General features: G+C 44.7%; 1 protein-coding gene across 1 annotated transcript in view; it reads right to left on the reverse strand.

Annotated features, from left to right (window-relative positions):
• Positions 1 to 2,716: 2,716 nt before the first annotated feature.
• LOC144791221 (transient receptor potential cation channel subfamily V member 6-like) overlaps positions 2,717 to 25,657 on the reverse strand; it is a 327,745-nt gene continuing 304,804 nt past the window's right edge. Inside the window, exons 15-17 of the mRNA XM_078665874.1 lie at positions 23,278 to 23,546; positions 16,926 to 17,035; positions 2,717 to 6,786 (exon numbers count right to left, since the gene is read on the reverse strand). Of these exons, the coding sequence (XP_078522000.1) occupies positions 6,648 to 6,786; positions 16,926 to 17,035; positions 23,278 to 23,546 (518 nt within the window). The 3' untranslated portion in view covers positions 2,717 to 6,647. The remainder of the gene's footprint in view (positions 6,787 to 16,925; positions 17,036 to 23,277; positions 23,547 to 25,657) is intronic.

Consider the following 25,657-nt stretch of genomic DNA (forward strand, 5'->3'; position numbering starts at 1 on the left):
GAGGGATAGAAGGTCCCTCCTCTGGTCGAGTCATAGTCGCTCCTGCCACGACCGTAATCGCCTCTCTGGGAGCCTTGGGGACCACCACGGCCCGACGAGCGATCCCCGCCTCGTCCGGCCCTGTTAAAAACACCCTGGCTCAGGGATCTTTTGATGCCTGACTGAGCCTTGTCAAGTGCCGTGAAAGTTCCGACATATTTTGACACGTCCTTCACAAACTTAACCCCGAAGAGCTGGCCTGCTGCTAGGGGTCCCGGTTCCGCGTCTGCCAATTCGGTTAGGTTGCCGTCCATTTTCATCAGGAGAGATTTGCGCCGTTCCACAGAGATGGCGCAATTCGCATTGCCAATGAGGCATATGGCCCTCTGGGTCCATCCTGCCAGTACGTCTGGATCCACGGGCGTAGAGGATTCCTTGGCCGCTAGAGCTATGGCTAGGATCTTGCCCAACGGGCCTACAGCATCCAACATCTTGTCTTGGCATCCCCTCCATGCCCGATCAAGACCACGCTTGGGGTCTTTTGAGAACTTCTTGAGAAAGGTCAAGAGGCTTGCGTCTATCTCCGGCGTTTCCGCCACTTTATCCGGGAGATCGGGCCGAGGGCACTCGGACCTGAGGCGATTACGCACCTCCCTCGTGAAACTTTTCCGAATTATCTCATGGAGGTATGTTGTGACCGCGGCTGGTGGCACCCAGTCTGAGGACCTGGGGTGCACGATATCCGACGGGTCGAATGTGAAAGGGGTATTTACCGGAGTCACCCCCGCCGGCTGTGGCACCTTTGCTTTCTTTGACGGAGGCTCCTCCGAGGTGCCGTGTCCGTGTCAGTGTTAGTGGTGCTCGTGTCTGTATCCGCGTCTGGATATGATTTGCGCTTGTATTTAGCCTTGCCTTCTGAGTAGGAATGATCCACCGTCCCTCCTGCGGGCAACGAGGATAAGGCTTGCGCATGTGGCCATTTAGCGGAATCAGCTGCTGGCTGACCTGACGTAGATGCCTCTACCTTCTTCTTTTGCGGCTTGTCGTAGCAGTGCCTCTTGGCAAAGCCTCCTCCTCAGCATACTCCTCATAGTAATGCTCTCCTTCTGACATCTTTATAGAGGTGGCTTACTTATTTCCACTCTAGGGAAGTATAGCACACTGCGTTGACAGACTGTCACAAGCCACAAGGAGGGTAGGGGGGGGGGGGTCAGCCCACTTTGCACACCAATGATTAACTTTGAAAAAAAAACCTCAGCAAAGCTGTAGTCAGTAGGGCCAGGGACCCAGGCCAAAGATAGATACCAAGAGTGTGTGCTCACTCCAAATGAAGGCCTCGATTTTTACAACCTTTTGGGCGATTTATAGGGCAGAGCGACCACCGATGCAAAACTATGCTCAGGCTCGAGCAACTGTCAGTAGGAAATTCGCGCCGCAGCGCGCTGCCCAAAACGCGACTGAAATCCTACTAGAACAAAGCCCAAATTTCAGCGTGTTGGGGAGCGCGCTGCTGCCGAGAGCCACCCGGTCTCTACAGCGTCATCGGGCTGATGAGGGAAGCCCTGCGCTCGCGCAATAGACGCGCCCACACACACACAGGGAAAAAAATGCTCCGGGTAATAACGAAGGCTCCGTGAGGAGAAACGGTGCCGGTCTGCCCCCGGTCAGCGACCGGAATGATCTAAACGCTCAGACGAGCTTATACCAGCCACAGGAATGCCAAATACGGGGAGAAAAACGGCAATGTAAACATTCGTACTCCCACCAGTGCACCAAAGCTTGTCACCCTGACCAACACACAATAGAAGGGTAAGTCTCAAGCGTAGTCACGCTAAACAAACGTTATAACGTTCTATATATACTCTCAATATTCAAATAATCAATTTCATACAACCATCCATGCCAACAGCAGAGGGAGGAAACAAAGTGCACTTATCTCTTGCTGTGAGCAGCAAAGAAAGAGGAAGATGGCTGCATGCAAGGAGCTCTTATGGACTAAGGGGGCGTGCCTAAGTACATGTCATGATGGGATATGTAGTTGTTTACTGTTTTATAATGAAAAATACGTGTTTTCATTGGCTGCTGTGAGTTACAGTAAAAGATTGAGAAGCATAATCTGAAGCCTCCGGTCCTGTAATAGAATTTCTGGGGTGGGTCCACCTTTTTGTGGCACACTCTCAGTGCACCTCCTAAGGGCATGTTTGCCTCTATGATCCCGTCAATAATATAGCCCAAGGGCAGAGTCAAAGTGATTCCCAAATTTTCTTGGGGCTACGCCCCCTTGCAAATGACTGAAATACCTCTGAAGCTAATGCTGGCACTATATGCGCTCGAGCCCTATCAGTATTACAGAAGGGGGAGAGGAAGCACCTGCAGCCCCATCTGAAATCCCACAGTACCAGCCCCCCAGTGTAAAAAGCCTGTGGCACTATCTCTTTTGTGGCCCCTGTATGGCTCATCACTTTTAGCGCCTACTTCATCTCTCGTAATTACACCTCCCCTATGTGTAAATAGCATAAGTGTGGCACAGGCATTTACATCACAGTTCAGTACAAAAAGATGACATATATGTGAACGTGGCCCAATTCCTTAGCTGAACAAACATACACTTGCATAGAAAATATAAACAAATCTTTTCACACAACTACAAATCATCACAATATGAGCATTCATCCTTTTCTGGCTCCAGAAGTCCCCACTTATTTAAAAAATGAAACTGTTAAACATAAAGGTTTTGAAATATTTTTACTGAGGACATAGTCATACACAATTAGATCATATATTCGCTCATATAAATATTGCATTAAACAAGACATTGTTTGCATCAAAGAAAAGAAAGACTCCTTTAAGAACCACACTGAATGATAAACATTATCATATAAAATGCAAGCTCATGTAACACAACAGACCTAAAGCTTAATCTAATGGTGGCATCAAGTGGAAATAGAGGTTTCCTGTCTCGAGTGGGGCTTCTTAACCCTTACATAACCCTAATCTACATTTAACCCTTGTGCTACGTATCAAAGGTTTGTTTCTGACCATTGCCAAATGGACGCCACTCATTTTTTTTCATTTTTACATTTTACGGCGCATCAAATTCCTTTATATTTGATTGACAGCGTGATCGGTGTTGTTCATCTCATATTATCGCACATGTGAGATTTTGTTTCCGCTTCTATTGTAGTCTTCTATAAGCATAAAACTTCAGTTTTTGTTCGGATTTTCCATAATATGCTCAAATTTCATGAGTTAAACCTTCAGTCGCTGCAACATCAGTCGGAGATCATGTTTTTTATGAAGCTCGGCCTAGTTTAGAATTCAGAATACAACGTGCACGCAGCGCGGGCTCTTGGGCACAAGGAGGCGCATGCGCACTCGCTCAGTTTGATGGTGCCTTTGGCAAAGAAGACAACGCGGGAACGTTCCAGGTTCTTTCCACTTGATGGCTCGAATAAGCCACTCGCCATTGAATGAGAATGATTTCCAGGTCTTTTGTATAATTCATTTCCTTTTTTTTATAAAGAGAACTGAAAAATTGTCTCAATTTATGTCGACACCATAACTGAATGTATTTTTTTTAACCTGAAAGGTAACACTTTTCATGCAATACCCTCATCCGGTTATCATCAATTGTATTCAAGCTATTCGCAAATACATTTTTTTATACATTGAAAACAATTTTCGATGCGTCGGCTCTAAATCATATCTTTTAGATAGCTCAAAATCTTCGTTGCCTTGGGGAAAGACATTACTAATTTGTATTCGTGATGATAGAAACCCTGTTGGAAAGCGTGTTTGGGGGCCCCTAGCACGGCCCTCTTTCCTGTGCGGCCTCTGGTTGGGGGCTGAGGAACCCGGTACCTTGTGGCAGGCACCCTGAGGTGCCTGCCTAGGGTGCAGGGATTAACACAACCTCACATTTCCCTATAGGAGCATGTACTATGGCCGGTTTATGGCAGTAACACATGCTCTCATAGGGAAATGTGGGGATGCAACCGCAAAGGTGCATTCACATCATAATTAGGTGGTCGGGACCGCCAACCGGAGGTTGGTCGGTCCCGTTTCTGCCAAGGTGTGGGTCGGAGGAAACTCCGACCGACATCGTAATAGGCCCCTTAATATGCTCACTAAAGGCATCATAGCCTGAATTAGCATTGTGGTAAGAGCTTAAACAAAGGAATTGTTTAAGCAGCCAATAGTTTTATTCTTCTAACGATTCACACCTGCACCTTTACATTTGTTTCACTGATCACATGCACTGTGCTGTCACATGGACCACCTGCTTGTTCAATTCTAAAACTGGAAAATATAAAATACAATTACATTTGTTTTCAAAATCTATTACATAGCTACGGGGGGCGGAGGTTTTGCAAGAATAGGCACATTCTAAGTCGATATAAGACTTTTTTGCTTTAAACAAATCCGGCGGAACCACTGTAAACATTTACTAGAAATAATGTTCTTGGCAGAACACAAAATAAAAGCCAGGGAAGTGTATATTTTTTATATCGCATGATATGGTGAAGAATACCTGAGATCATAAAAGTAGCATATAAAATACTGCTTTTACATTGTGCTTCCTACCACTTTTCTGTAGTGTCTAATGCCCTAATTACCAGGTGCATGGAACTGGTGGGGTGCAAACTCCACACAATAAATTAACATGACGTTGTTAAAAACTGCCAGTATCGTGCATTTATGAGTTCTTCCACCAGAATGCTAAATACCTGTGCCTATCCAGTTTTACAAGGTGGAATTCAGCAGTCTTCCCTGTTCCGGGGGGGGGGGGGGGGGGTTGTGATCAAGTGCTAAATATGAGCTGGGAGGCAGTGTTGGGCGAGAGTCAACAGAGGGCGGTTGAGAGCTTACGGTAGAAAAGGGGATACAGGTGCCACTGCAAAGAGGAGCATTACATGTTCCCACCATGCTAAAAACACACACAGAGGCACAGAGGAGGATAGAGGCTTGATTGCTGCTGCAGGCAAAGCCTCATGTGATTTTACAATCAAATTCATTAATATTGGGTCTGGTGTTTCTGTTTCCACATCCTGGAACGTCCGTTACAGGAGCATCATCACACCAGGAGGTATCGTACCCAGGGGCGGCTCCTCCATTAGGGCGGAGGACTGTCAACCCACTGCTTTCTCGTAGTACAAGAAGCATAAACAGAAAATGTTTTTGCTTCTCGGGCTGGTCTGCTGTAGGGCAGGGGAGGAGTGGCTTGCCCACAGCTGAGGGCGCTGACTGTTTGGTCGGCCCTCTGGGGCCGACCAAACCAGTCATGCGCACTACTCTGCCTTTTCTCCATATAGGCTGGCCTCGCCACTTGATTTAATGGTACTAAGTTTACTGCCTTCAGAAGAATGAAAATTTAAGCTGTCCATGCCGAGACATCTTACCAAAGGTGAAAATAAGAAATACTCCCTTGAGTGACAATTTGGAGTAAGATTCCTCACCCAGTTTGTTTTTTACAACAGTGATGGTGGCCAATACTTGTTCTACTGGTGTAGGTGAGGATGCCATGACCATAAGGCCCTGTGAATTATGTCTTTCTCCTGGTTACATTATAGTTTTTGAAGCACATGGATGTGCCTGTTGCAGTGAGGCAAATGTTGAAAATAACCTACACTTATACCCAGACCTCCTCTATGTGATTTTGAGGAGGATCTGCAAGTCGGTTCCCAAACTTGTGTCCAGTGCATTACAAACCTTTTGGGATGTCCCTGGAACACTTAGTGGACGTTGACTAAATGGGCAATGCCATTCCAGGGTTACACATGCTTTATTTGAGACGCTTTCCAGGAGCAAGTGACACATACTCCTGAATTTTATTTTGTGATTTTGTGATATTTATCTATACTGTTCCCTGAACATGATAGATTCTGATATTAGATATATATATATATACATAACAGTTAACATAACCAGTTTAACAGGATACCATATATGTATACATTTTGACACAATGTATATTCACTGTGAAACAAATTAATAGAAACTCATTTTTGAGAACCCAGAAAATTTAACGGAGAAATGCAATGACCGGAGAAATTGTGGACCTCAGAGCAAATTCCCATTATGGGAACATTATTAATAATAAAGTGGGAAAAAAGACAAATGTATACATAGGCCGCAAAGAGAATAGGCTAAGAAAACAAATGAGGGTATGGAAGGGCCTCTTCAAAAATTTCGAAAATGCGTAAGCGCAAAATAAACAAAATTTACAACTGAGTGAAATATAGGGATGAGGCATGATTTACAAAACGGGGGAATGAAGGGATAGGTTTGAGGTAGAAGAAGCATGAGTTTGAAAAAGCAATTTAAAAAAGAATAGTGAAATGCCACCAAAGGACAACACATTGAAAGTTACAGGGTAAAGGGATAAAATATTAATGTAAACCTTGTGGAGAAACCAACAGAGTGAGCCCATGGATGGGCATTTCAACATATAGAAAGACATTATAGATATTGATATAGTTAATGGTAAATGCCAATCATCTTGAATAAATTTTATTAAACAGTTGGGACAAAATTGTTTCTCATTACTGGAATTCTATGAGTTTGTTTTTCACACACAACCACTTATTTCACATGGTTAGGGTATGACATTACACACGCGGTAATATAGTAGAAAAAGAAAACGGATGTATAGAGTCATTACAATAAGCCTATAAAGATGTCGATTCGTCCACATCATTGAGGCGTGCAATCTTTGCTATATTTTTTCTGATAATATTCCAGCACACAGCGGATCGTGATGCTCCCACTCCGGAAGTTAGAGACAATTCGCTGCTAATTTCTTCAACACTGAAAATTTTAATGAAATTGAAGATATGTCACATGGTGTTCACTTTGACCGGAAACAATCAGATAGGCTTACTTAGCCACCATGCCTGGAGCAATCTGCTTTAATTCTAAAAAAGGTAATTTAGAATGCAAAATCTCCAGGGCAATATGTTATCTTCAGCATAAGACTTAATTAAGTTTTGAATCACCACAAAAAATGTTTGTGCCTAAAAGGAATACTGCACAATATAAATACAGCAATGAAATCTCTAAATGTATTTAGTTTGTAAAATTACACCAGACTTTTTTACTGTATTCACAGTCTGCATACTACCGGTACAAAATATGTAAATTAAATATAAGAATAGCTACACGTAATTGTCATAGTTGTAATAAATGTGTCCTAAATCACTGACAAATTTAATTGAAACAAAAAATTGTCGCAATCAAATACTTACATGTTTGATACTGTAGTGAGTGCCAGTTTTGTAATTCATGTAACAATGAACATGCCTAAACTTACCCACCTGTTCAAACACTCACTTAGACAATACAGAGATGAGCGAATACCCCTCTGCTGGGGAGACCCAAGTTCAAAAAACACAGGCCATCGTGGGTCATGGCTACTTAAAGAGCAACATAGCCACATTCTTGCCAAACTGCATGCTTGTGTTGCGTAATCTGGGGAAACATACTTTTATGTAGAGTCGGGGCTGCTGTATGGAATGGTAGGAGATTCGTCAGACAGAGAGAAGACAAGATGGTTATGTCACTCTGCCCCTAGGAGGACTTTTTGGCAAATAAGGGATGCCTCCTCTGGTCTCCTGCATGTCTGCTTGCACATGCAAGAACGCCTACCAGAGAACGATAAGCAGATTGCAATGCAAGTGTGTGGAATCTCCTGATGCAGCCAGGGCCGGACTGGCTACCGGGCAGTTGTGTGTACTGCCGAGCAGGGGGATAATTTCGTAGATGGGGACCTGTGTGTGCAAAACGAAATTCGTTTTGCTTTTTTTATTTCAAAGCGCACGCAGGTCCCCATCAACGAAATAAGCTCACACCACGGAGAAATCCTCCCCCTGCTCGGCAGCACACACAACTGCCCGGTAGCCAGTCCGGCCCTGGATGCAGCTGTCTGAGGGGTCTGAGAGCAGTTGAGTTGAAGGATGTGGAAGCGGGGTCATGGAGATCTGGTAAGCGGCAGGCCTATGGTCCAGAAGCATAGGAGGGACCTAATTGCAGGGGCTGGTTTGTGATCCCAGTCTGGCCCTGGTGAGACCCCAGTTATGTAGAAGAAAATGTAGGTTGCAGAAAGTAGATCTAAGAGCAATAAAGTTCACTTTTTTGGAATTTCAAAAAATGTGGAAGATCCATCTAGTAGGAGCATTAGGGCATTTATCCCTTTCAACTGAAAGGAGCTCAAACTCCATGGAGGGCACATTATCCATAATGGAGAATCCTTGCAGCTTCTGTTGAAGGCAAGCTGGGTGCAGTCACATTATAATTTTGATCCACCCCTGGTGGTTTCATGGCTAGCAGTTCATTCTTTGTTTATCCGGTTGCATGGCAGCAGTGGTATGGGTTGTTGTGCCACGAACAAAAATGCCCCCCTACTGAAAAATGACCATAGTTTGAATGCAGAGGGTCCCGGTGCTACTGTACCTGCTGCCCTAATGATAGCTGTGCCCCTATTTATTTTCCTGTTCATATTTTCTTTGATGCTATGTCATATCTTTTTACAGATATTTTCATAGGTCTGCAATTATAATGTAGGCCAAATGTATCATGGAGGTCTGTGAGCTGAAACAGTACTCTTTACCTGCATCCAGACCTGCACTGTCCATCAGGTGACGGGCTCCAGAAGACATGGGCCTATTCTATATGATTATTCGAAGGTGACTATGTCCTGGAATTTACACAAGCAGTCCAAAAGCGCAGCATTGATATTTCTTGCGACATTGAGACTAGTTAGGTACGTAGATACTGGAGGGTCGACATTAACCATGTTGTTAATGCCCAAGGAATGTGGAATAACTGTGTGGACCCAGTTTGTCCTCATGGAATTCCCAATTCCATGGGGATTAACACACACATTTACCACCGTTTTTAAACATATGAAAATTGTGAGCAGCGGTGCCACTGTGGGCTTCGGGGTCAGTGATGGGGACTAGAGGATGGTGTGGGAGGGTTGCAGTGGGAAGGATGTTACCTGGCAGTGTTCCCTCCAGGCCTTAGAGGGAGTTCGGTGGCAGCCAGGGCTGGACTACGGTTGCAGCCCAATCCCAGAGCGACATTACCAGCTGAATTTTCCGGCTAGTAAAATTGTGTCTGGTGATCCTGCACCTGGACAATCTGGGTACCAGAACACTGGCACCACACACAAAAGATAAGGGGTAGTAGGAAATATCTCCCAAAACATACCAGGGTGTTAAAACTGCCCTCACACACAGAAATCTGTATCATGCGTTACCATAGGGCTGCTAACACATCTCCGCGCAGACCAACGCCGAAGGTGGAGCAATAGGGAGGGGGAAGACAATACTACATGCAAAGATAAACAATATGGGATCATAAGTGAAAAATGGTGCAAAAATAACAATTTAAAACTGGCCACATGTATTCCGAATCCAACTTTAATACTGGATTCCATGACCAGAGTAAAAAGGTCACTAGCAGACAAGTGGATGGTGGTATGGTAGACTATAATGAGTCCCCTACCCCTCCACTCTGCAAAAACCTCAACATGTTTTAGCCGTTACCTAAAATACCCTGGCTTTCATCAGGATTCACAAAGGAAAGATCCCATGGGTACTAAGCCTACCTCCCTGTTCCAAGGGTAGAGGAAAGACACCCTTCTGAGTAAATGCTCAGAGAAAGTATGGCAGAGTAATTTGCTCTCAGAAGGAAACCTGTAACAAAGTCAATAAAACAAATATCAAAAATACAGTGCAGTGCCCTCTGTGAATAAAACACACACAAATAAAGTGATAATCACCACCCCGATCATAACAACGATTCCTTATAGGCGTTGCAAACCGACTCAGGCCATAAGTGCAATTAATAAAGCCCAGCAGCACATAAATTGAGGATGGACGTCCCATTCGAGCGCACAATCCGCACTCAGTAGTACATTAAAATTACCCAAGGTAAACAAAGGCGTCAGCGCTAGGAGAGAGATGCACGACCATTCACTCGGTAAATCTTACAGAATTTATTCAAATCAAAGCTTGAACTGGCGTAGGAGCAAGGACAGCTCCCTATAGTCACACTCTGTGGGATACTGAGATAGAAAATTAAATTATAAAATGATAAATCATGAGGCATAGCAATTATAGTGTAAGCCATTGTAAAGAAAGCGGACCAACTCGGGCTTGCCACGAGTGACATGCTCAGCTGAGAGCCGGTCACCGAGTAGGTAATGGGGCTTGGTCCATCCGCTAGGGTAAAAGACTCCACAGAGCCTCCTCCGACCACCTTGGAGGAATTTGTGGCGCCCAAAACTTACTTTGTCAAGGTGAGCTGTGTCGGATGAATTGTCCCTCCCAGCACTCTGCAGTTTCAATGAACAGCATGATTGAAACTGAAGTTATCCGTCCCTGCCCCGTCCTACGTCAACGAGTATGTGATGTACATGGCTGGGGGAGGAGGAGCGTCTGCCAGAAAACTGGAACGCTGACTTGCTACCCCATCTCCCATACGCAGATGCGTCTTTGCGCATGTGGGGGATGGACACTCCCTCCAGATCGGAAGGAGTTGTCCTCCTTCCAGCCTCTTTGCTTTAATATAGGGGCAGAAAAACAGAGAGACGGATATAGAAAGCGGTGTGATCACAGCGCCAATATTGGGATACCAACTTATTCATTTTTTGTTTTTAGCAGAGGGAGGAGAGTAAGTGCTAAATTATGGATGTACAGTCTAAAGGTGGGGACCTAGTATTTGTTGCTCCTAAACCTCTTTACTGATGTCCAGTACACCTGCCTCTTGTCTTTATATTACTATTGACCAAGGGCCCCAATGCACCGCTGATATCTATCTACATATGTTGGCATTATGTGAATATCTTCCTGCACAGCCAAACCAGGGTGCCTGTATGTAAGTTCTTTGCTAGTAAGGGGAGCACGAGACAAAAGCCTGTAGACACTACGCTCAATACCATCTCGTATTGAGTGAAACATGGACTAATGAGGGCATATATACTATAAAAATAGATATAAATACTACCACAGCACAACCCAGAACATAGATCAAATGGACAACGTGTTGTAGATGGTGTCCATAAAGTACCTGGTCCCTCGGGATAGTACCGGGGAGGAACACTGAAAGCATTCCAGGGAATGTCATCATTCAGACCATCAACATGGCTACGGACCTTGTATATCTATTTCTGCTCCCTGATGAAAATAGCATTTTCTGGGTTACGGGTTGTGGCAGTGATATTGGGTTTGTCCAGGACCGTCCCGAACATGTCCTCGGACTAATGCTTCTTCTCTTTATAGTGGGTCATCAGGCGGGTTGTCGTCCTTTGGCATCTGATGGTAGATCTATGCTCCATCATCCTGACTTTAACCCTCCGTGTGGTTATTCCGATGTAGGCAGGACCGTATGAGCATTTAAGCATGTATATTACATTGGTAGAGTTGCAGTTGGTATGCCTCCATTGCTCCCACGGATGGGTGAGCCCGATGTCCACGGTCTTAGTATTTGCAGTTAAGTGGCAAACTTCACATGTCTCACGCCTCGTGTGTCCCGTCATTCTCCAGGACCCATGCATTCTCCTGGCCTGGGATCAATGTAGATTATGCTGATTTGTTCCTAGGTCCAGTATGGACTAACAAATCCCTTATGTTTTGGCTTCTTTTGAAGAAAAACAAGGGTTTTTCTAGGTGAAGACATTGGAATTAAGGATTCTCCAGTTGGGGAAGAACGATCCTCTTGATGTTATTTGATGCAGTGTTAAATGTGGTCACACAAATAGTTTTGTCAGTCGGAGGTTTCTCCACGGTTTCCAAAAGTGCCTCTCGGTTGCAGTTAACTGCTCTCTTCCGAGCTCTTTTCACAGTCCTGCGGGGGTATTTCCTCTGCAGTAGTTTGTCCGACAGGGTGTGGACTTCTGATCTGAAGTCACTGGTGCTGGAACTGTCCCACCTGGAGGTTCTGCCTTAAAGACTTTTGGTGGAAGCTCTCGAAGAGTAGGAGACTGTTCCTGTCCGTAGGATTGTGGAACACCCTGGTCTGTAGACATCCTTCGCTGGGGGATATGACCAGGTCCAGGAAGGGTAAACTCTCCATAGTGATGGTTGATGTAAAGTGTAGCAGGGGGTTCCTGCTATTCAACCACTCCAAAAAATCTTGAATGGATCAAAAGAACTTCATCAATATAGTGCCCCCACACCTTGATGTTGTTTCTGCAGAGGGTCGAAAATGTTTTGGTCCTCGAAGGCTGCCACATTATGCTCCTCTAGACTAGGGGCAAAAGCGCACCCCATGGACTTCCCATGAGCTTGGAGAAAGTAGGTACCCTTGAACTCAAAAAAGTTTTTAGTCAGCTCTATTTCTGCTAGGTGTAAAATGAATGGTCTCCGGATCCAGAACTCCCAGTCCAAGGTAAATAGAATCTCATCAACTACACTTTGGGGTATGTTAGTGTATAGTGATGCTACATCCAGACTCACCAGGAACTCTTTCTCTGGATCAAAATTCAGGTCCTTTAGTAGATGTAGTACATCAGTGGTATATTTTAGGTAGGCTGTTCTGTGTTTTGTACCACTGGTTTCAGGAAGAAGTCACAAAATTGTGAAAGGATTTCCAGGAGCAAACCTTTGCCCGACACTATGGGTCTGCCTGGGGGAGGTCTTGTCATCCTGTGCACCTTGGGAAGGGTGTAAAAGTATGTTGTCACCGAATCTTCTTGGCATAAGAAACTGCCCTCTTTTTCAGTGATCCATCCATTATTTACTGCTTCCTCTACCATGGAAGCTATCTCTTTTTTGATTTCCGCAGTAGGATCACCTCTCAGCACCCTATAGTTCCTCCGGTCGGAGAGGAGCCTCAGGCATTCTGTCTCATAAGAAATTTTCTTCTGGACCACGATGGCTCGCCCGTCGTCTGCCGGTTTGATCACGATGTCTGCATTATTCCTGAGTTACTATATGGACACCATCCACAACACGTTGTTCATTTGAGCTATGTTCTGGGTTTTGCTGTGGTAGTATTTATATCTATTTTTATAGTACATATGACCTCATTAGTCCATGCTTCACTAAGGATGAGATGGTATTGAACGTAGTGTCTACAGGCTTTTGTCTCATGCTCCCCTTACTAGCAAAGAACTTACATACAGGCACCCTGGTTTGGCCATGTAGGGAGATATTCACATAATGCCAACATATGTAGATAGATATCAGTGGTGCATTGGGGCTCTGGCTCAATCGTTATATAAAGACATGAGGCAGGTGTACTGAACTTCAGTAAAGAGGTTTAGGAGCAATAATTACCAGTTTCACACCTTTAGACTGTACATTCATCATTTAGTACTTACTCTCCTCCCTCTGCTAAAAACAAAAAATGTATAATTTGGTATCCCAATATTGGCGCTGTGATCACACCGCTTTCTTTATCAATCTTTCTGTTTTTCTGCCCCTCTAGTCAAGCAAAGAGGCCGGAAGGAGGACACCTCCTTCTGATCTGGAGGGAGTGTCCGTCCTGTGCATGTGCAGACGCATCTGCGTACCGGAGATGGGGAAGTAAGTCAGCGTTCCAGTTTTCTGGCAGACGCTCGTCCTCCCCCAGCCACGTACGTTGCATACGCGATAACGTAGACTAGGGCAGGGACGGATAACTTCAGTTTCAACTGCGCTGTTCAATGAAACTGCACGGCGCTGGGAGGGACAATTTGTCCAACACAGTTCACCTTAACAAGGTACGTTTTGGGCACCACAAACACCTCCACGGAGGTCAGAGGAGGCTCTGTGGTGTCTTTTACCCTAGCGGACGGACCGTGCCCCATTACCTACTTGGTGACCTGCTCTCAGCTGAGCATGTCACTCGTGGCAAGCCTGAGTCAGGTCCGCTTTCTTTAAGATCGCTTACACTATAATTGCTATGCCTCATGATTTATCATTTTATCATTTCATTTTCTATCTCTTTATCCCACAGAGTATAACTATAGAGACCTGTCCTTGCTCCTACGCCAGTTCAAGCTTTGATTTTAAGATTTGACAAGTAAATGGTCAAGCGTCTCTCTCCTAGCACTGACGCCTTTGTTTACCTTGGGTAATTTTAATGAACTATTGAGTGCGGATTGTGCGCTTGAATGGGAAGTCTATCCTCAATTTATGTGCCGCTGAGCCTTATTAATTGCACTGATGGCCTCAGTCGGTTTGCGACGCCCATAAGGAATTGCTGTTATGATCGGGGTGGTGATTACCACTGTGTGTGTGTGTGTGTGTGTGTGTTTTTTATTCACAGAGGGCACTGCACTGTATTTTTGATATTTGTTTTTATTGACTTTGTTACAGGTTTCCCTCAGAGAGCAAGTTACTCTGCCATACTTTCTAGGCACATTTACTCAGAAGGGTGTCTTCCCTCTACCCTTGGAACATGGATGTAGGGTTAGTACCCATGGGATCTTTCCTTTGTGAGTCCTGATGAAAGCGGGGGTATTTTAGGTAGCTGGCTGAAACATGTCAACATTTTTGCAGAGTGGAGGAGTAGGGGACTCATTATAGCCTACCATCCACTGGTTTTCTAGTGACCTTTTTACTCTGGTCAGGGAATCCAATATTAAAGTTGGATTTGGAATTCCCATGGCCAGTTTTAAATTGTTATTTCTGCACCATTTTTCACTTGTGATCCCATATTGTTTCTCTTTGCGTGTTGTATTGTCCTCCCCATCCCTATTGCTCCACCTCCAGCGTTGGTCTGCGCTGAGGTGTGTTAGCAGCACTATGATGAAGCATGGCACAGAAGTCTGTGTGTGAGGGCCTTTTAACACCCTGGTGTGTTTTCCCACCCATAGATCACAGCGATTACAAGCACAAAGCCCCCCTTCTACTTGTGTGTGTAAGTTACCAGAACACTGGGAAACTTATAATTAAATTAACAACATTCCTGTTTAGGGCCTGGACCACACTGAATGTAATTAAAGCCAAGGCACAAAATAAATGCAGGACCAAGAGGGTGGCAATTTTATTAACAGGTTTATACCACCGGTGAATGATAAGACTTGAACAGTCGCGGAGCAATGACAGGTACATTGATGATAGCACGGTATCTGCCTCCTAGACTACAACATTGGGCTTTAGGTAAAGTGGATGTACACAAAGCTGGAGTTGCCAGTTGAAATGTTTATTTATTTGTCCCCAGAATGGTGGTCTCTTGATGAACTGATGCCTTTCTAGAAGCATATGAGACCATGCTCTGCTACTAGTAACATTAGGGGACCAAAGTGAGTCAGGTGTGCAAGTATGCAAGTTAAAATGTAGTGGAACCATTGTTTGGACAAATGTTAAAGGATTATACTGACTGAAAAAAAGAATCTCCCTCATTGGGTAAAGTCTACAGATGCCCCAGATCAATGCTGGGTTAAGAGGGAGTCCCGCCTTCTGCATCGTAAACTAATGTTGTTAAACTGAACATTTTAAAACCAATGGGCCATGAACTACCCTCTGTTTCACTGCAGGCTCTCATCAGACTATAATGCAACTGCTGCCTTTGGCGTGTCATTTTGTAAATTGCAACCCCCGTGTCCATACCTGCGGCGATTGGGCTCAGAAAGAAAGAAAACCAACATTGGCAAAGCAAATGGGTCTCGACTACAAGAGAAGAGCTATTAGCTTTGTCAATGTTTAACAATGTTGTACAGAGGTGCAGCTGCGGTGCAGCATGGCTTAAACAAAAAAGCATTGGCAAAGCCACTAGATCTCGTTTTCGATAGCTAGCGGCTTTGGCTATGTTTTTAGCCATGTTGTACAGCTGCCCAGCTGCTTTGCTCCATGGCTGAGAGTAAAAGAAAAAAGTGCTATGATGTGGCCAGGGCTCCATGTGATTTCTTTACAGAGAAACTATTTTAATGGAATACCCTTACTGATAAATTAATTTCATGCTTTCTACCCCAAAAATCCACCCTCCCTGAACCATAAAATCACTCACTACCCCTAACTCCACCCATTCTTGGACCCTAAAAACCCCTGTCTATGCCAAAAGCCCATCCATCACATACCCTTTAAAACACCTCAGCACACCCAAACTCCATTCATTCCTGAACACAAAAAACCCTCACAGCCCTTGAACAACAGTCATTCATGACCCATAAGAACTCCTCATCACCTAAACTACTCAGCCCTGGCCCCATAAAATGCCTCACCACCCTATACTCCACCACATCCTAAACCCTAAAAACTCTTCACCACTCCAGCTGCAACCCATAAATGAATCTTAAAAAGCCTCACAAGCCCTTAACTCCACCCGTCCATGAAACCTAAAACCCCTCAACACCCTTACACCTCCACCCATCCCTAAAACCTAAAAAGGCCTCACACACCTAAACACCATTCATCCATGAACCCTAAAATAGCCTTACCACTTTTGCACTCCACCCACCTCTGAACCCTAAACCCCCTTTTCAATGCTCAAACTCTAGTTATTCCTGATCCGTAAAATCCCTTCATCTCCCTAAATATTACCCATCCATGAGCCCAAGAAACCCACAGTATTCCTCAATTTTAAACTTTCAGCCACGTTGCAGAGCAGCCATGCTGCTGTACTACATGAATAGAAACATGGACAAAGAAAGACACACCAGCACTGGTGGCATTATAGTACTTTTTTTGTTTTTACTTTCAGGCAGGCTGCGCTGCTGTACAAAATATCAAAAAACGTTGACAAAGTCAATAGCTCTCCTAGACAAGACCTATTGGCTTTGCCAATGCTTTATTCTTAAAAAATATATACATATATATTGTTTTTGAAAACTGCCCTGTTGTATAGGACGACTAAACAGTGACAAAGCAAATAGCTCTTGTTTTGTCTGTAAGACCTATTGGCTTTGCCACTGCATGTAATGTTTCTGAAAGTCTTTGGTAGATTAGCATGCCCAGACCATTATCCATAGAGTTAGAGATAAATAGGAGGTAAATAATTTTGGAGTCAGATATTCTTACCCAAAGTACCACTTCTTGTCATCGAAACCCAAGGATTTTCCAGAAATTCCAGACTGTTTTTTCAAGAATTTGGGAAGTCGCCGTTCCAGCAAAAGAATTGTAGCAGCAATCTGCACCATAAAATAGAACATGCATGTATTCAAGGCTGCTTCAGAAACATTTTTAGGTAACTTTCAGTCATAAATCTCTGAGTAATATAAGGGGTTTTAGGCAGAATATTCATTGGCTATCATTAACAAAGATTTTCTAGGAAAGAAGTAGTATCAGGCCAAAAAAAAGTTTTTAATGTATCATAAAAATATAGGTATTATGTAAGAGAATATTTGCTGGGGCCCAACGTTTTGTTCAAATGTCCACAGTCAGTGCTTTGGAATGTCAGAGTGACGAATACCAAGGCTGCTTACTCTTGATTCCACCTCATGTCTCTTTCTTACCCCACCAGACAGTCCCTTCCCCTTTATCACATTCTTGTAGGTGTTTTCAATCCTGGTTTCTTGCTGGCAACGAGAAAGGAAGAGGAGTACTAGAAAAACAACAGGAGACCATGTCACCTTCAAAATGGCACTCAACCAGTACCACTGCCTCCTGAGAGAAACAAAGAAGAATGCTGCAGCAGACCGCATAGAAGCAAGCACAAACCAGCACAAACCACAGCAAGGAACTCTTCGTCATCATGAAGGAATTCTCTAGCCCTGCAGCCTCGGAGAATGACAGTCGCCTGTCCCAAGAATTGTGTGACACCTTGGTGGGGAGAACCCTCTCTAGATTCCGAGCCAATCATAGCACAGAGACATCCTTGATCGCAGCCACCGATGACATCAGGGCCCTCCTGGACCGTAGCAAAACTGCAGCCCTCATACTACTTGACCTGTCAGCCATCCTTCGCGATTGTCGCCCACCACATCTTGATCAACGGACACAACCAAATCAGAATCCAGGGAAACACCCTTAAATGGACCGCCTCATACCTCACCTTAAGAACCCAAAGAATCCATGTCCCACAATTCACCTCGGAACCCAAGAAGATCATCTGTGGCATCTCACAAGGGTAATCCCTCAGTCCCACCCTCTACAAAACACGTTCATGACTTACCTCGCCAGCACCATTAGATCACACAGACTCAACATCATCTCCTATGCTGATGACATCCAGCTCATCCTCTCGCTGTAAAAAGACCCCAGAGCCAACTTCCACAGATGTACGATGAGAGTCGTCAACTGGATGAAAGACAAGTGTCTTAAGCTCAACACAGACAAGACGGAAGTCCTCATCTTTGGGAAAATCACCTTGCCGCGGATCGACATTTGGTGAACTACTGAACTTGGCCCTTCCCCTTCCCCTGCCCCACCAGACCAGGCCCGCAACCTCAGCATTAGCTTAGACATAAACTTATCTGTGCTGAAACAGATAAATGCAGTCTCGTCCACCTGCTTCCACAGCCTACGCTTGTGCTGTAATATTTTTAGGTGGTTCCCAATCCACACCAGAAGGACCGTCACTCAGGCTCCTTAAGAGACTACAGACAATACAAAACTCACCGGCAAGACTCATCCTTCACATCCCCAGATGGACTCTCCTCACCCCACACCTCAAGAACCTACACTGGCTCCCGATCCATTAGAGATGCCAGTTCAAGATGCTGACCCATGCATACAAAGCTGTACACAATGACGGACCAGCATACATCAAAAAACTAATGACCTTCCACCAACCGACCAGACACCTGTGATCCACCTCCCTTTTCCCCATAGACACATGAGACCCACCTCCCTCTTCTTTCTCATAGACACCCCCCAGATCTGCTGAGCCAACAACAGAAGATGCGCATTCTCTCACTTTGAAGCCAAAGCCATTGCAGTCCACTATGAAATGGTATAGAATATAGGTCGGTTCTTAAAATACCATTAGACTCGCTAAATGTCTGTGTGCAAATTGCGACCACTTTTAAAGAATACAATGTCAGTACATCTGGCCCCTAGTCCCTTAGTGTTGGGCAGGGGGAGCAACATGATTGGAGTCCCACTGTACATCACCACACAAACTGTTAAATGATTCTGACAAAGCTCTCCGTACAGTCCCCCGGGTCGGGAAATCCCATTCAGGAAGTAGATCCATCTCATACCTTTCCCCCTTGTGTTAGAACTAGCTACCCACACACATATGGAAATGTATTGATCACCTTAAATTCTGACAACTTCTGAAAACTGTGCTGTTCTGGTCTAAGCGTCCAAACTTTGCTTGAGTCGTGTGCTGCGCCGATATACCACTCCTGGGGTGATTTGTGCGCCTTACAAGTTAAATTAACATAACATTCAACAAAACCATGTTATTTAATACCTCATCACTGATCCATCTTTCTTTACCTCACGCCAATAGCATGAAACAGAGTGCCGAAAGTATCTTCAACTGGGAGGAGATAAGCCACCACCGTGTACTTTGAGTATGACATTTAACTTTGTTGTCTACTGAAGTGCATCAATATGTCTAGGAGGTATCAGTGGCTTTTATCTGTTGGGTTTCCCTGGGCAACATCTCCATGGTCCAGAGTCAGAGGGAGCACGCCTCTCCTTATCTTAGATGCAGAGGAAGTCACACCTTTCCCTGCCCACAGTGCTGTCCTGGAGGTCAACAGTCATGAGATTCCCTGCCGGTCTAGTAGCTGCACTGAAGACGAGGCCAGATGTTATCAGGTGAGTCAAAATGCCAGCAGTGTTCCTAGAGGAGCATTCTCTTTTTTTTAACAAACGTTATTGATTTTGTGATTTATACATTCCATACAGATGCGTCATTTATACCACTTTGGACATTGTTACGCTCTTAAGGTTACAACGACTGTATATTGCAGAGTGGGATCACTGGGTATACATAAGAGCAGATGAAAGCTTGTGTGACGCATCATGAAGTATTTGTGGCTTAAGATAGTACATCAAATAATTCCCCATCCCTTCCCCCGCTTGCCTCACCACATTAGTACTTACGAGACTGTAGTTAATTTGATATCCATTGGGAATCAGTACCTGGTCCACCAGCTCCAAAGCCTATGTGTCTATAACTGTTGGCAGACTCAGGTTTGCATTGTATTAGCTGGCTCCCAGAGTAGCAAGGCAATACAGTTGGTCTATATAGTGATATTGTGTCTGAAGGTCAGTAGTCTTGAAGGCTTCCAACATCATGTACCAGTCCATTGAGATTGGTGTTTTTCTCAGACCTCTATTCTCTTTCCTCCGTATTGCCACGATATCCACTTTCCCCCAGCAGATTACCTCCTCGTGCCAGTTTAATATGCTAGGTGGCAAAGCTGATTTCCATCTCATAGTTATGGATCTCTTTTCAATAAGTAAGGTCAAGTCTGCAAATCTCGCTTGTACTTTTTTGTTCTTGGAACGACAGTGACAGCACACTATACAGCTTTCTGCTGTGTTCCAGTGTTGGGTTATTTTCCTGTGTGTCAGGGTACATTTTGTTTAGTCGATGGGGCATGAGGTAGGCCTTATGTACTATCATGTACTGTATAAATTAAAATTTTGCATTGCGTGATACTTTTTTGGGGTGTTCCAATAGAGAATCCCAAACCCCATCTTGCAGTTTCCTTCTTAAGTCTCTGTCCCATTCTCCTTCAGTCGAACAAGAGATGTTGCGAAATGTGTGCAGATGCCACGATAGAGCCATCCGATCAGATGACGGGCATTGCCCATTAGATATAGGGAGTGAAGGAATTTATGTGTGGGGGGTTTAGTGTTAGCACAGGACCAGTGTTTTTTGATGAATCTAGAAATATTTGCATGCAGAAGGAATAGTGACCCTGGAACTCCTTCTTCATGAGCAAAGTCCTCGTGATTTAGCAATGCTCCATCAGCAAACAATTCCCCCACTCTTGTCACCCCCTCCCTTTCACATATGTGTATACAGCGTTCTGTTACTATCACTGTGGGGTGGGAAGACCCAATAGTGGGATGTTTGGGGTGTATGGGACCACTCGCTTTGTGTATTGCAGAGCTCTCCTCCAGAAGCCAAGGACTACTTTTAGTAATAGTGGAGCTGTTGGTGGGGCCTTGCTATGGGGCAGTAGTAATGTGTGTTGAGTTCTTTGGGACAAGGCATCTGGCGCAAAATCCTAGTTTGTGTGAGTTGCGTCCAACAAGCCAGTATGCAAGCCATTGCAACTGGCTTGCTAAGCAATTTGCTTGCAAGTCCGAAGCTACCATGCCCCCTTTGTCCATCCCTAATTCCAGCTTGGGAAGACCTTCCCGTAGGCGGCCTTTACCTCATATTAACTCAGATAGTAGGGTGTTTAGGACTGTAAAATATGCAACTGGAATCACTATTGGGAGGTTGGTAAAATAATAAAGTAGTCGTGGGAGCATGACCATTTTGGAGATTGCTATATGGCCGACTACTGAATGGGGGAGGAATATTCAGAAGTTCACTTGGGTACGGAGGGCGGAGACTGCTGTTTGGAGATTACCTTCCTATTGATCTTGTGGTGTCCTATATATTTGGATGTTTAGGTATTTGAAGGTGGTAGGTACGACCTGGGAGCATAGAGCCCAAATGGTATTGTTGTTGGCTGTATATTGTTTTTGTCAGAATAGCATTCTCATTCATGCTAGGAATAGCATCTTGTATTTTAGCCCTGTCTCTCAGTTCATTCTTGACCACATTGAATGTGCATCTTTGCTTCTTACTGCTGGTTAAAATCAGGGAAAAAACAGAATCTTAGCTTTTTCACGGGATAGGGATAGGAGTGATCTTGAAGCCTGCAGGATTTCATCCATATCGATGTAGTTTAGGAGTCATGTCATTATCGTGCTGGGGAATCTCCAGGTTTTGTCAAAGGGGACAGTGTCCTGTGATTCTCTTCCACAGAGAAAAAGGCAGAGTGGCCTTTGTGTTTGAGTACATGGAGTATCAATTCTTCAGCAGAAATATTTGTGCTTGGACCTTTTTGTTACTCTGGGACACCTACTAAGCGTGCTTTATTGCTCCAAGAGTGGCCTTCTTCATCTTCAAGTTTAGCTGCTAGGAATCTGGACTCACCTGGCCAGCACATGGGAGCATTTTTGACAGTTGAATCATATCATCTGATAATGGTTGTGCTTTTCTTTCCCACTGTGCCTACGCATTAATACAACTCTTGAAGTCTGCTTGTTACAGATTTATGTCTATGGCTACAGTGCCCACCTATTGTTCTGGGGCTGTCCTTGTATCTCGTGCTTCTAATAATGATTCAAGTAGTGAGGGTTCCGATGCAGAGCTGCCCATTTTTCTGCCCACCTTTTGGTATGTGAAACTTATGAACACAGCCTAGTTCAGTGGGTGAACTACTTTTGAATCTGTTGGTATGTCACTGGTTTGGAGACACCATTTGCCATACCCCCCTAAAAGCCAATCAACAATTGATGTAGCACAAAATGGTGCAGACAAATGCAGAAGAAGAAATAGGCACAACAGCCTTTTTGGATACAACGTATCTACAGGGAATCCTCTACCGGAAGTGGGTTCTGCTTTGGCTAGGTGCACTGTCCACCTAGCAGGGTGGCAGATTTTTCCCAGGTGCTTTGCTAAGTCCACAGTAGTTGGTACAGTACTGCAATATGTGGGCCATCCCTGGGTACATCGCAAGTCCTGAATCCAAATAGGGCCAAAGTGGCCATCAGGCAATTTCCCCCAGGCCCACAAGACCAACCGGATCATCTGCGGCCTTTCCCTTCAGCCCACCAGAGGAGGCCAATACCAGCAGGCACAACACCTCTCTTTCCCAGCGCTGTCTACAAGTCAGGTCACTCTAGAGCCAAGGATCTGGACTCATCAATTGGCCCTGAAAAATATCTCCCAGCCAGGACCTGAGGCTACATCATCAGTCAAGTGGCCTCCTCTAGTCCAGCCATGGGTCGGGCTCACCCTATTAGCAAGCACCGGTGTGAGTTTGCATTGAGAGGCGGGGAAGAGGGCAGCACTATCTTAGGCATCACTGATCTGTGCCCCAGTAGTCTGCATGTTTCCCCTGATCTCCTGGGGGGCAAAGAGTGGCAGGATAATAGAGATTGTCATGGCCCAGTCTGGCGAAGGCCCCCGTACAATGGCTCCATCACTCTCAGCATTCAAGCATTGCCCCTGTTGCCATGCCTTTGTGATCTAGTTTCTATTTTGCTTCTACTGAGCAACCTAAAACTTTAAGAACAAGCTCCACCCCTAAAAAGGGCACCTTCTTGTTTTCTTGCCTGGGTTTTTGGGTTTCCAATTATTGCTCTTGTCTTAGTAGAAATTAGCTTAAATAGTAAAAAAAAATTCTCACGGCTGTTCTTTACTATGAAAAAATACATCAGTGTTCTAGTACCAGGCCTTTCGTACCTGAGTTTTCCATAACTCCTCCCTTTCTTCCGCCACTCTCCAGTATGTGTCGTCCATCATTGCAATGAGGATGTTTAGTAGCAGCAGGTAGACTAGTATCATGTAGAGGCTGTACACGATGTAGGTAATGGTCGGGGAAGCGACGTCACTGGGCACAGGCAGATCAATCAGCCCCATCATCAGTTCAACCACAGTGTACAGCGTCATAGAGTAGTTCTCAAAGTACAAGTACTGCGATTGGTCCAGTGTCTGAAATATCATATAAAATGCTGTTGGGAGGAAAGAAAGAAATAAACAAGATGGAAAGAGCAAATAAACAAAATAACCCCTGCTAAGCACTGACTTAAAAAAAATCAGATAGTCAACATCCTCAAAAGTAGCAAAAACAAGTACTCCATTATATGTGTTTCCTTTCTTCTCCATTATTTCTATTGGTTGCAAATGTTCCCCTTCAAGTCCCTATCCAGCTAGCTTGTCCTTACACGGTAATAATTACAGAGTATTATAGAAGTGCATGCGATTACTGATTGATTGATTGATAGCTTTATTTCGATATGCGTATATCATAAAAGCATTACACAATAATATAAAAACAACATATCGGAAACTCAAGACTGTACTTAATACATCAAATGTTAAAAGCAGAATAAATAAGTTATTATTTTTTAAAAGAAGCATTAAATCGATAAAGACAGTCTTTTGAGACGTATCAACCAGGCCCATTTTAAAAATTTAGACACAGCACAAACAGTAGGGGGGGCAGTATTGGTCAATAAAATGCGAAGAGCCACAGAATGTTGGCGGATACCCATCTCATTACAAAGCGGTTTGAGCCAAAAGGATCTCGGGCGCGCATAGTCTGGACAGTCAAGAAGAAAATGCGCCACTGTTTCGCAGCAATCAGAACAAAGGGCACAGAAGCGTGATACCTGCTTATTCGAATTCCATCTGGAAAGAAGGTCGGCTAGGGGTAGAGTTCCTAGTCTGAACTTGATGTACAAAGCCCGGTCCATTGGAATGGAGATAATATCCAAGAAGGGTTCAAAGGCAGTAACATCTTTGATCCTCAAATATGCTGCGGTGGAGTTGCAGTGATGTTGATTACTCATGAGTTTTGAGGACACCCAACCCCAATATATTTTTTTCAAGATCTCCTTTGGGGGTGCTGGATGAGTAAGCCAGCAGGAGCCCAGGCCTAGTTCCTCGAGCAGGAGTTTAATGTCCCTAAGCCACTTGATCCTTTGCCAGCCAGCCGAATGCATTACCTCTGCCAGCCCGTCTGCATAGGATTTTAGATCCGGGACCCTCCACAGTCGGGCCCACAATAGGAGGGGCCAGAGGCGGGCCAGATCTTTAATTGGTTTGCAGCCCGCATCCATAAGCATTGGGACAGTCGGGGTGCTCATCGGGACTGCCAATAGATCTTTGATGAACTTGTTCTCTGCTTTGGACAGGGACTCCATGCCACCCAGACCCCATAACTCTGCTCCATAAAGTGATGCCGGTACCGCTCTGGCCTTGTATATATCAATGATTGGGGATACACAATGTTTCGATGATGAGTTGTACTCCTTTAACAAGGCTCCCCCCACTCTTTTGTGAACCAATGTCATTTTGGTGGTATGGGGTACCCAACTCATGCTGTCACTCAGCCGAATTCCCAGGTAGTCAAATTCTGCAACTTTTTCTAGGGGAATAGAGTTCAGGATAGGAGGGCGGCCCAGTTTTTTAGGCGGGTGCATTACTAGATATTTGGTTTTTTGTACGTTTATAACAAGACCTCTCATTACACAAAAATCCTGAAACCGGTTCAGGAGTTTTTGGAGGCCCTGGGGAGTTTTTGAGATGAGAAGGGTGTCGTCAGCAAACAACAAAGTTGGAATCTTAACGTTGCAGAGTGTAGGGGCGTCTGCTGGTTCTTCGAGCAGGTAATCTACCACCCCGTTCACGTAAAGCGAGAACAGGGTGGGTGCTAAGACGCAACCCTGCCGAACACCCCTCTCTACCTTGATCTTGTCAGTCTTCTCCCCATTCAAGCCCCACCTAACCTGAGCGTAGTTCGCTTTGTGCAATTTCATTAAGAGGTCCACTATGTATGGAGGCATCCCAAGGCCGTACAGCACCCTCCAGAGTTCCTCCCTGGGAACAAGGTCAAAGGCAGTCTTCAGGTCTATAAAGGCCAAATAAAGACTGCCCTTGCCCAATACCACCACCTTCCAATACAGTAACAGGAGTCTGAAAACTTGTTCAATTGTTCCTGTACCTGTACGGAACCCGGCCTGCATCTCGGATAGTATGTGATTTTCGTCTACCCAAGAAAGGATCCTTCCCAAAATTGCTTTTCCTGCCACCTTCTGGGTCGAGTCTATCAGGCTTATGG

The sequence above is a fragment of the Lissotriton helveticus genome, chromosome 11, assembly GCF_964261635.1.
Source record: "Lissotriton helveticus chromosome 11, aLisHel1.1, whole genome shotgun sequence".
NCBI classification, from domain to species: domain Eukaryota; kingdom Metazoa; phylum Chordata; class Amphibia; order Caudata; family Salamandridae; genus Lissotriton; species Lissotriton helveticus.